Source organism: Anopheles coustani, chromosome 3 (genome assembly GCF_943734705.1).
Source record: "Anopheles coustani chromosome 3, idAnoCousDA_361_x.2, whole genome shotgun sequence".
NCBI classification, from domain to species: domain Eukaryota; kingdom Metazoa; phylum Arthropoda; class Insecta; order Diptera; family Culicidae; genus Anopheles; species Anopheles coustani.
Window position 1 is genome coordinate 77,018,081 of NC_071288.1, and position 11,571 is coordinate 77,029,651.

The 11,571-nt window shown below is 44.9% G+C and overlaps 1 protein-coding gene across 2 annotated transcripts; it reads right to left on the bottom strand.

The window, feature by feature from the left end:
- Window positions 1–120: 120 nt before the first annotated feature.
- On the bottom strand, window positions 121–4,749 carry LOC131270711 (ankyrin repeat domain-containing protein 13D). Of its 2 annotated transcripts, none has more exons than XM_058272467.1 (5): window positions 4,446–4,749; window positions 4,006–4,138; window positions 2,870–3,946; window positions 2,457–2,802; window positions 121–1,113 (listed from the first exon to the last, which is right to left on the bottom strand). In XM_058272467.1, exons 1-5 carry the CDS (start codon window positions 4,542–4,544, stop codon window positions 822–824), a joined length of 1,947 nt encoding a protein of 648 aa, XP_058128450.1. In that variant the 5' UTR covers window positions 4,545–4,749; the 3' UTR covers window positions 121–821. The 2 variants fall into 2 exon arrangements, with proteins under 2 accessions (XP_058128450.1, XP_058128455.1); XM_058272472.1 differs by lacking the exon at window positions 121–1,113 and adding an exon at window positions 1,987–2,120.
- Window positions 4,750–11,571: the final 6,822 nt, after the last annotated feature.

An 11,571-nucleotide genomic window follows, 5' to 3' on the forward strand; every position in this document is an offset into this window, starting at 1 on the left:
AACGAAAGAAAAAGGGTTGACGGGTACGCGAGGGAAATTAACAGAAAATAAAAGTTCCACAACGCATACTTTCAAAAACCCACCCCTCGGGTAGTGAAACAACTACTATCATTAGTTAGTATATAAATAGATAAAATTTATTGACTGATTATGAAGCGATTAGTATAAAATAGTGTTACTTGTTTTTGTCGTTCAGTGTTCATTCCGCCCTCTCTCCCAACGTTCGCGAAGGGAAGCTTTTTAAACGAATTTGCTATCGAGAATGTACCCCCTTCCCGGAACTGACCTCGGATCGTACAGCTTTGGCGCATGCACCCTCTTGTGCACGGTATATTGTATGTAGGGTCTGATCGTTAGGGTCGATTTAGGAATCAATTTTCTTCATATTTATATTTATATATATATATAGGTCTGTATATTATATCATTACATTAAGTAGTCTCTCTCTCGTTGCGGAAGGATTTTTTTGTTTTTTCTTCTCCGTGTGTTCTGTGTGTGTATTTGTGTGCAAAGAATCGGATTTTGTTTCGTCCGAATGGGCTATAATATTCTAGTAAAACGGAAGCTACTGGAATCCTCGTGAAGCGTACGGACGGGCAAGCAGGGTTTCGTTTTGCAGATTATTTGCAGATAATTGGGTAAATACTTCCGGTATCGAGGTATACTTTATCGCTCTTTTCGTTTGAATTCGGACCTTTACGGGAACGGGGCCAAATGTCGCTACTCTGTGCCTTTTTGTCAGGATCAAAACATTCAAAAACGAAAACCTGTCGAAAAGAAAGCATGGTGGCCAGCGCGCAGTGGAACGGTTTTGGAAACTACTACTTCTCCTGCAAGCTTAGCCGGAGCACCTCGGCCAGCATTTCCTCCTCCCGCCGGAGATCTTCCTCACGACGGCGCTCTTCCTCCTGGCTCAGTTTGATGGCAAGCTCCAGATTCGGGTCCAGATAGTCGGGCGGCGTGTCGTCGTCCGGTTGGTGGATGCCCGATCCCGCCGTCACGCGATGGTCGAGGGCCACCGCTGGCGGAAGAGTGCCCGCCTCGGCACCGGCACCCCCGGAAGCCACGTGGGCACTGCTTTGAAATCCGGTTATCAGTGATTCTTGCAAAGCTCTGTGAATTACACAACATAGAGAAGCGAACCATGGTGTGGGTTGTTGTTACTGGTACTAGCGATACGATCGTGATTGCGTGTAGGATGTGATTTTCAAACGAGAAAGCGAGAGAGAGGGGGGGGAGGGAGAGAAAAAGAGAGAGGCAAGGGGAAATATATTATGCGTGATGGATTGGCGCAGTCGAGCATACGTGGTGTTGCAAGTACCAAGCCAAACGAAGAATTTGTTTGTCGAAGCTAACTGCTAAAATATCATTGCATCAAAGCATAATCCTATCGCTGTGATCACTTAATCTACCTCGACGTAGTACGTAGTGTGTCCTTTGAAACAGTCTTCATTGAAAGGAATATGTTTTTGCACTTTGCACATTCAGTTCAGTTTGCGAAAGAAATGTTTATGTCAAAAGCTCGCTGATAAATAAGTCGAAGTTGTGGCAAAACGTTAAACATTGGACAAAAAAAAAAAAAGATCACTGCATACGAAGCAAAAATAGAATGGTAATAATTAAAATTTCTAGCAAAAAAAAACAATGGTAGGTTGGTCAAATCTAATCGATGAATTAGAAAAAGAAACAAAACAAAAATCATAAAAAAGGAAAAAATAGAGCAAAAAGAATATTACCATTGCCTACATCACTACAGACCAGTGGGAAAGAAATAGAAAGGAAAACACAATCTCGACCACTGTTCACATATGTTTAGGACGTTGGAGGGCTGATAAGAAAGTATTTTTTAATAAATAAATACATCCCTGCTGGTGGACCGTAGAGGGAATTTTTAAGAACATAATTTCAATAATAAAAAAAAAATATTTTTTTTAATCGATATGACGTGGTAACATATTGGAGAAAAAAAAACCCCTGACGCCCGGGGATCACTCGTCGATTAACTTTTGGAAAACAACTTTTTCAACGGGCTTCGGGCAATAGATGCCGGCAGCATGCTACCCATGAGGGAATTGGAGTTCGATTTCTTCCCATCGGTCGAAGCGGAACGATTAGGTGAACTACGGAACACCACGCCAAGGGTGGTCAAGCAAAAGAATACGAATATTGCGAGATACGGTGGCCACGCACGTGCGAGAAGGGAAACAAATAAAAACGGATTATTGTTGTGTTTTAACATGCATTATCGGTGCGGCATGCATTATTTGAAGTCGTTTAGAATTTCAGTTCGAACAAACATGGAAAAAGAGAAAACAGAATGGAGAAGATTAAAAAATCGGGATATGCAGCAAAATGGGAGAAACAATAATAACAAGAAACATAGTTCAAAGGCCCCCCACGCCTTTGGCTGGAATGGGTTGAAAAGCTGTGCCACCCGGTGCCTTTCCCCACCATACCTCTGCAGCTGCTCATCCTCGTAGTATTGCGGCGTAAGGGGCCGGGGCGCTTTTAGGGCTTCCCAGATGTCCACCTTGTCGTTCTCGCTGCCCGTCTCGACCAAACTCTGCTGGATCGCGAACTGCATCAGCTCGTCCTCGTCCTCGAACGTCAGCTGCGAGCGGAAGTCGGCGATACCGCGCCGAACCCCGTACCCACTCGGTGCCTCGAAGCACGCGTCGTCGATGATGCAGGTCGTGCGATCGTCACTCTCCCGTATGTGGGTGACGTGGGCAACCGGCTGCTCGATCGCAAACACATTCCCGAACGTGACGACCGCGTTCAGCACGTGGAAGAGGGGAATTTCTAAAATACGGGAAAAGAAAGCTGCAATTTGAGTAGAACTTGGCATGTTGGCTCCGCGCGCACGTACCTATTTTCACCGGGAATCCCGAGGGCAACTGCATGGTGATGAAATCCTTCAGCTTGGACACGTGCGGGCTGGCCATGGTGGACATGAGGTCCAGTATGGGCAGCACCTGCTCCTGCAGCTTGATCGGGAACTCTTCGCTCAGCCAGATGTTCGCCTTAAAGTGTTGTTCTTTGGCAGTGATTCTCTTTGGTTTCCCCACGTCCCGCCCGTTCAGATCGATATCGGAAAAGTACTCTTCCGCCGTCGGTGCGGACGGCGCATCCGGCCCATTACTTTCCGCTGTTCCGGCACCACCTTCGGCACCATCCGGTGAGCGATCGTCGGTGCCGTTTGGAGCCGGTTCCCTAAGTGCACTTGTACTCGACCCGGCCGCCGCATGGTCGTAGTCCTCCTCCGTCATGCCCAGGAAGTGCTGCAGTGGGGTGCGCGAGTTTTTCACCCGCGCCTGCTCGTTGTCCCCGAGGTGTTCGTTGCGTGTGCGCGTGATGAACTTGACGTTGCTCGCCCCGTACACCTTGCACTCGTAGCCATTGATCGACTCGACCTTCTCGCTTCGCCAGCCCCAGAAGCCGGATTTGTTGCGCTCGAAGCTGATCTTCTCCATGTCGATGTGATTGCAGATGACGGGGGCTTGCAGGCGCAGGTGGACCGCTTCCTTCGACGGCCGAATACCGTCGATGTTCTCCGACTCGATGTTCCGCATGTGCTCCACCGACACCTCGCCCGTGTCGTGATCGATCTCGATCATGCTGGCCGTGGTCGCCTGACCCTTGTAAATGTAGCTCCGGTTACCCCGCTGCCAGGTGTTGTTATCGAAGCCCAGCAGCGTCGTGTCGATGCGTACGTTCGATCCCCGCTTGTACACTTTGTACGTATCGCTCGGGCAGACGCGCGACATCAGCGGAACCCAGCTGGTGAACTCCCATTTCATCTCCACGTAGAAGTCTGGCGTGTCCTGTAGGTGCTGCAGTAGCTGCGGCACGTGCGATACCCGTTTGATGTGACGCTGCAAATCGCGCACCTCGAGAATTGCCGTCAGGATGTTCGGATCGCCGGAACAGACGGCCTCCTGTACAACTGTACAGAATATACATTATTTCATGAAACAGCTATCCATTTTCCGGGTCTATATTTACCTGACCATCCATCACATTCCACGTTCGCATTGCATTTGGCAGCTAGCAGAGCCTTTACGCATTCCAGGTGGGACAACTTCACGGCCAGCATGAGTGGCGTTCGCCCTCGGGGATCCAGCTTTTCCAAATCATGCTAGGAGAGAGGACAAGATCAGGCGAAAGAAAGGCACAGCATTGTAACAAACGATGAGATTGCGATATTCTAATCAAAGTCCATTTTCCCAAGGGAAATCAATGGCCATGAATCATAAAGAAATTTCATAACGCCAGTTAATACGCGTTCCCATGTTACATCTCTTGGTACGCAAACATTTTCTAATCAAATTAGACCGACACCGCAGTTTATACTAATTCAATTAATGCGCGTTTCTTCCTGTTTTGCTGGCACAGCAATATGGCCATCCCCTGCGGTTGGAGGGTGCCCGTGGGCCGATACTTACCGATTTGTCATTTATGGCCTGCTGCAGCTCCTGATAATCGTTGTTCCACACGTACCAATGAATGGGAAAACATTCCTTGATCTTATCGACGGTGATCATTTTGCACTTGCTCGCTACTGGCTACTAATAAGAATCTCCGTTAGCACACAGCACATCCGTGAAATGATGCACCACCAACAAAAAAAGGAATAACACGAAGTCTTATCACACTAAGCAGTAACTTAATTTGGGATCCTGCCTATCTTTTCTCCTCCGGAAAACGTTTCTAAATGATCTTGGGCGGCAGTATTTTCAAGCTTCACACTTAACTTGCAACTTGCTTAAGAAACTCTTGATATAATATTCGTAATCACCAAGAGGAAAAGAAACACCTCAAGACTGTTTGCGTCCGATCAACTCAATAAAGTCACGGTACAAAATGCAAAAACAACTTGTCGAATAGAGTGGACCATTTCGTTCGGGACCCAGACCGTTCCGTTCCTTTGGATGATTTACTTGTAAATATCGTCTTTTTTTTCACTCGTTGAAATTAAGCACAGTTTTGGTCTCCGGAAAACAAAACTTTTAAATAATATTTGTCGTTTTCTGTTGCTTTGGTGCTAGTATAAAATGCACACAACACCCAAATACTTTTGCGTTCTGTGAAATGTCTGAATTGGATTCCGTAACTGTTCATCTCCACATAGCGAACTCTCCTCCGACGAACTGACGAACTCAGTTCCCGCAACAGCTGGGAAACTCGTAGGAAACTGGTAGGAAACTCTTGACAGCACTAGCAAAGCCCCTGGTTCTGACGTTTAATAACTGACGGATTAAGAAGAAGCGAAGAAGACCGAAACAAATGCGTGTCCACTTAGCGAACTCGGGAAACTCGAAACTCCATACAAGTTTGACAGGAGTTTCACCAGAGTTTCCTATGAGTTCGCTATGTGGATATGAACAGTAAGAAAGAACGCAGTGAACTGTAATTCCAATTTTCCATCACTATCTCGTTTTTTTTATAGCTGCTTAAAGCTCAGAGACGTCGCCAAAAGAAGGGGCACAGTAAAATTATTCAGTGTCAGACGTTTGATCATGAAATGATGTACAAAAAATTGATAAAATCAAAAATCATGTTTTTGAAAGCAAATCTTATGATCTTTCATTTAGCGTTTGATGAATTAAATTACCTATAAAACAATAAACCTCAAATAAATGTTCCTCTTTGATAACTCCCTGCTCCAGAACTTGCAGCGTCGTTCTTGTTCCTGGAACGGCTGGAACCAGCAATTCGTCGACGCTCACAAGTAGTGATGGGGAAACTGAATCCCTACAGGGATTCGAATCTTTCGATTCAAATCCATTATGAGATCCGGATCTCCGAATCCGAACCCCAATCCGTCATATCACACATGCTCATCTAAAGCCGATTTTTCATATGAACAACACGAACAATCTAGTCCTTTTTGGGAATACTAGGTAAAACGGCCCGGTTACACGGCCCAGTTACAGGACCCATTTTACAGGACCCGGTAATTGGGCCAGTTTACAGGGCCCGTTTACAGAGCCTAGTAACACGGCCCGTTTAAAGGGTCCGTTTACAGGACCCGGTTACATGGCCCGGTAACACGGTCAATTTACAGGGCCCGGTTAATGGACCCGTTTACAGGGCCCTGTAACACGGCCCGTTTATAGGGCCCGGTTACAGTGTCCGTTTACAGGACTCAGTTTATAGGGCCCGTTGACAGATCTCGGTTACAGGGCCCGGTAACACGGCCCGCTTGCAGGGTCTAACCTTGTAGAGTTTACGAAGAGTGTAGAAGTTTTACTGTTAATTTTATTCTGCGTTGGTTCATCACGTTGCAGCACCATCTTTTTCCCAAGAGTAAATGCAACGTTCGATTCGAAATTGTCCCCAAAATCACGAAAACGTTTCATTTCACTCCTATTACAAACTTTAAATTAAACTGTGCCTGCAGATTTCCGCTTTGCTTTGTTTTATTTTTCGGCAATTTAGCCATCGGTAATCAAAGTAACCATCAACTACCAAAAAATTCGCTCATCAAATCGTTTACCCGATCAGAGCGCAACAAAAATTTCCCCTTCATCCTTAGTACCTTAGCAAAAGCAGAACGCGTGGGAAAACCGGTACGCTGCAGTGCATCTCATTTTCGCGCTCGCTTCGCACGTTCGTTGCTATATTGCTATCTAAGCGTAAGAAAAGTGTGAGATCAGTACATCTCGCTTACGTGCTCGCTTCCCTCAATCGTACTGTCTAATGGAACCACTCAGTTACTGGAGTTTGTATAGCGGATGCAGACTAACTGATTTACCCGAGTTTATTCCAAGAAGAGTAACATTTATTATGTTTCAAAAACAATTATGACAGCGATATCATTCTAATTGAATCCATCGTGGGTCACTGAAACAGTGAAGCAAGTCCTTTTGATGTTTTTCCGCACTTCCCCGGCGAGTACTTTATCGCGGAACGAACATGTTTGAGGTTCTGATAACATTCTTCACAAATAGCGTCTCAAGCGACGGCTAGACACAGCGGTAATCGCACGAATATTCCCGCCGTCCAGCGGGAATCCCGCAGTGGATAGTGTTCCTTTGGAACTGTGGTCTTTGTGAACAAAATTTTGAAAGGCCTGGTACCAACGTATTTGGGGGAAAGGATAGTAGCTAGGACTCACACTCCTAATGCCGGTGATCTGTCCGAAAACGCCCGAAACTCGTTGTTTTGCAAAGGAGTGGTACAATGGTACAACAGGATGCCGAGAGAGATTAAACAAGCGTGAAAACTTAGAGAGTTCAAACGCCTATGCGGCGTATACGTGAAGCGGGTAGTCTGACGCTGTGCTTGCAATGTATTTAGTAAATTTTGTAGTTTTTAGCCCGTAGTATTGCATTTGTCAACATGGTCTTCGATTATGATGATGATGAGTAAAAAAATGAACAGGGACTTTTTATTCTTATTATCTTATTTAACTTAATAGAATGAATGATTCTACATAGTTTTGAGACACGCGCGGGTAAATGAGGACAATTGGTGGTAATGGCTGTACGAAAAGAACTAATAGTATCTACACATCTTGCTGTAGTTGGGTCCCTTTCTGTTCTTGATAGTGGCACCAGATTATCAACCAATGGTAATTGGCGGGGGGAACTACAAACAGAGCAGAAATATCCTCTTACTCTCCGGAAAGTGGTGCCTCGTTAACCTTGGGGGACTCGGCGATTTACCTTTCGAGGTGATTGCTCGGGGCCGTTGTATGGAAGGAACGAGATCAGGTCCCTTATGGCCTTATCACACTGGTCACCAATGGTGGCTTGGCGAAGGCACTCGACTGTCAAACTGGTGTATTGAGCAAGCTCATTGCACCAGCCCCACCCTCGTTTGACAGTCCAGTGCTTTTTCTATGCCACCATTGGTGACCAGTGTGATAAGACCATTAAGTAGTACTGGCGGGTTTCACCACACTATCAATCATAGATAGCTGGCGGTGTTAACCAAAACTGTGCGAAAATACCTGCCCTGCTCCGGAATGTGGTCTCCTTTTGCTAGTTGGGAAATCTAAGATGTACCTCCTTGTGCAATCGATGGCGACCGTTGTATGAATGGAGCAGAGTTGGATGCGATTGTTCTGGAGAGTAATGCCCCAATGCCCCCTCTCGTATGATGAATTATATTTAATATCGCAAGATACTTTCGTACCTTTCAAACCTACGTAGGAGTAAGCAGTGGGACTCATCATCATCATCATCATCATCATCATCATCATCATCATCATCATCATCATCATCATCATGTAAACAAATCAATGTCGGTCTGGTAATTGTTTATCCTAATCTGAATCCCCAGAATCCGATTCAGAATCCGGTAAAAATGGTCTGGTCCTGATGAAATGGGTTTTGTTGGGTAGAACAACTCGGATAATGGACATTCTACTGTATTTCTTTGTAAAAAATAGGTTCCAGGAATTTTTCTAGAGCCTAACTTGCAAATCGCACAAAAAACACAATCTATGTCCATTGGACATTCTACCTAGCGTTCGATTTGAGTAAACTTAAATCAATGACATTGTCTCTAGATCAACTCGTTCTGTCACTAATTTGACTCAAATCATTGAGAGTCGATTCAAACAGTTTAGGATCAAGTCAGAATCGAATCAAATCGAGTCCCAAACAAATCAAATCTGATTCGTATCCCAATCGAATCAAATCTTTAGAATCTGTCAAATGGGATTCGAATCTTTAGAATCCGTCTGGGGATCGAATCTTCGAATCTTCCGAGTCCCGATTCTGCCAACACTACTCACAAGCAGTACAGTTTTGTTTGAAATGGAGTACGACGATGATGTGCTGCTCAATCTTCTCACTTAGTTTTTGCATTGAATTATTTTTGTTCTGTGGCTCAAGTGCAAAGCAATAGATGATATTGTGATAATATTTGACGGTAAGATACGCGAAATAGTGTTTAAAGAAGTAATAACGCCGACCAGCGTGAATACAGTGGAGTGTTGTGCTGTGCATAGTTGCCTGTGGTTTACCTCAAGTGTTTTCGACAACGCTGATCTTTCGATGCGAAGCGCATCTGTAAAGTGAAATACATGTTCCCCGGTTTGCTGCAGTGCATCGAAATCAATATAAAGTGCATGCTTTTAGCGTGCCACCACGGCAAACGCCTGTCGTCCACAGTAAATTCCTACGGATGAAAATTCCATGCATAATACATGGTCCACGCACTCACACATACACACGCCAAGCATACTGTCGCAAACCAAAGTTAATTGAGGGACAGGTTGTGTGGTGGGAATTTTTCTCAAAAAAAGGGTTTCTACTGATTTTTACACGTCAACTATCGAGGGCCAAGCTGAACAAATAAAACAAATGCGCAGAATACATTTTCCAGGCTTCTAGTTCAAGTTGTTGTTTATGTATGTTGCCACTGGAAAGGAAGTAATCCTAGTAATCCTGCCCGACCATCAAGTGCATTTTATTGATTGGTACAGGGAGTATCAAAAAGTGTAGCATGTGCCGGTTTTAAGGAATTCTGTGAGGAAATATGTTGCTCATCGAAGAAAAACTGATCTAGAAAACTTAGTTGCAGACAACAGGTATTTTGCTCATCAGGTCCCATATGCATTTCAACTTCAACATAACCGTTGCACCCTTGCATTGGGGTGCGCAATCTAGATGCATTTCTGGCGTACACTTTCGTGCGATCTGATGTCGTTGGCAAGATGCGTATAGATGTGTGCGAGAGATTGTTCATGTGTGTGTTGGTGTTTGTGGGCAAAGTGCGATGGGAAAAAAAGGTTGGTGTGTAAACAGCACGAACGGGGAAGAAAGAAAACAAAAGTTTACGGTTTAGTAGTTTTTTGTCCGAAGGGTACATCATTAACCTGTTCGCACGGTAAGCATACGGTGCTTGCTCTGGCCAGGAGTGTGGAGGAACGACACCGTACTCCTAGCAGGTGAACATCGAAGGTAGTGCATGGAAAACCATCGTACCGTACTCGAGGCGAACGGCATAAGAGAAGGGACGAGAAAGAGGAGATAAATGATAGAAATAATGACATGTTTATTATGCAACTTTCGCCGCATCGTTCCTTCCACCACCAATCGTGTTCGGTGCTTCGACTTGCTTGCTTGCTTGCTGTCCCTTTCGCACCCTATCGGTTGGATTTGGACGTACCGTTCATGTTTTCCTCCATTTTTCCCCCGGCCGGATAGGCGATTCGCGCGGGACAACTTCTCTTTCGGTTGATTTTCGCTAAAGATAGTTTCTGTTGATCTTATTCGCCTTCTGTGCCACCGACGGAGAACCCGTCGAATGAATGAAAAGAAAGTTAAAGAGCGCCAGTTCCTTCCCGTTTGGCTTATGCTGGCCTGCCCGTGTGTTGTGTGACCGATTTTTATGTCACCCGTCCGGCCCGGGGGGGCAATGGATGTCCAACAGGTGGACACAGGGTCTGAGTGTGTTTGTATAGTTCCATTTAAATGGTGCGCTCTTGCGAAAGCGAGCCATGTGATGTGAAAGGAAACCAGAACAAAGTTATTGTTGAATGAAATATGGAAAAATAGTGGAAAAAAATGCACTGGAGAATCGAAAATATTCAAAAATAACTTAATTAATCACAAGCCCAGAATAAGGTACAACCCAACAACACAGGTGTACAAATTGAATCCAATTAATTTAATTTTCAAATAATTGTTTCCACACCGAGCACATGCTACGAAATAGGAAACTTCCAGCATGATGCATTTTCATGAAATGCTCAAGTGATGGTGCATGAAATTCCGCAGCGTATTTGAAAGTGTTTAAATCATAAAATACTCTCCATTGATATCGATGTTCAACTTCCTAATTTTATTTATTTTTTACACTTTCTTTGAGTCGAAAGTGAGGTAAAATATATAACACCCCCAAAGAGAGTGCCAAGTTACGTGAACAGAATACTTTTTCTGTATATTTTTAACAGTTTCTCTACTACGGTGTGCATAAGCAATAATACAAATAGCATAGTGAAAAAATGTAGTAATGCTATTTTTGTTGAAACTCGAATGAGGTATATCGTCTTTCGCAAGTACATACAGTGGGCTCGTACTGTCGTGAGTTTGGAAAGTAACACGGCAAAATAGTGTACGACGCACTAGCGATAAACCGCATGTAGTGTGGCAGGAAAACTTCGACAGAAACTTTCCATTCTTTCCCCGACAATTTTGTACACTGCGCTCGTACGTATCAATTAAGTTAGTGGAGTGGAGGAAATTTCGGTGGTGTGTCATCCGGCAAAGATCGCTCCGCTCAGAGTGGAACAGAAACGAATTTGGAAATCCGTTGCGCTCTACACAATCCGAGTAGGGCGGGAGTTGCCATGGTGGTGAGATGGTGATTCATAGCCTCCTACCATTAGTGGCGGTTTTACAACGGCGATGATGATGATACACCGATCGCGGCACGGAAAGGAATTTGCCGCACCGACGACGACGACGAAAGCGACGTCATCAACCGGTCCATCCCGTATTCGGTGTTTGCCATCAGTATTCGACGACCTGTGCAATCGATCCCACGACGGGTACGGCAGAAATGTGTTTACATTAACGGATCTCGCGACCCGAGCTTAGCCACGTGCAAGGT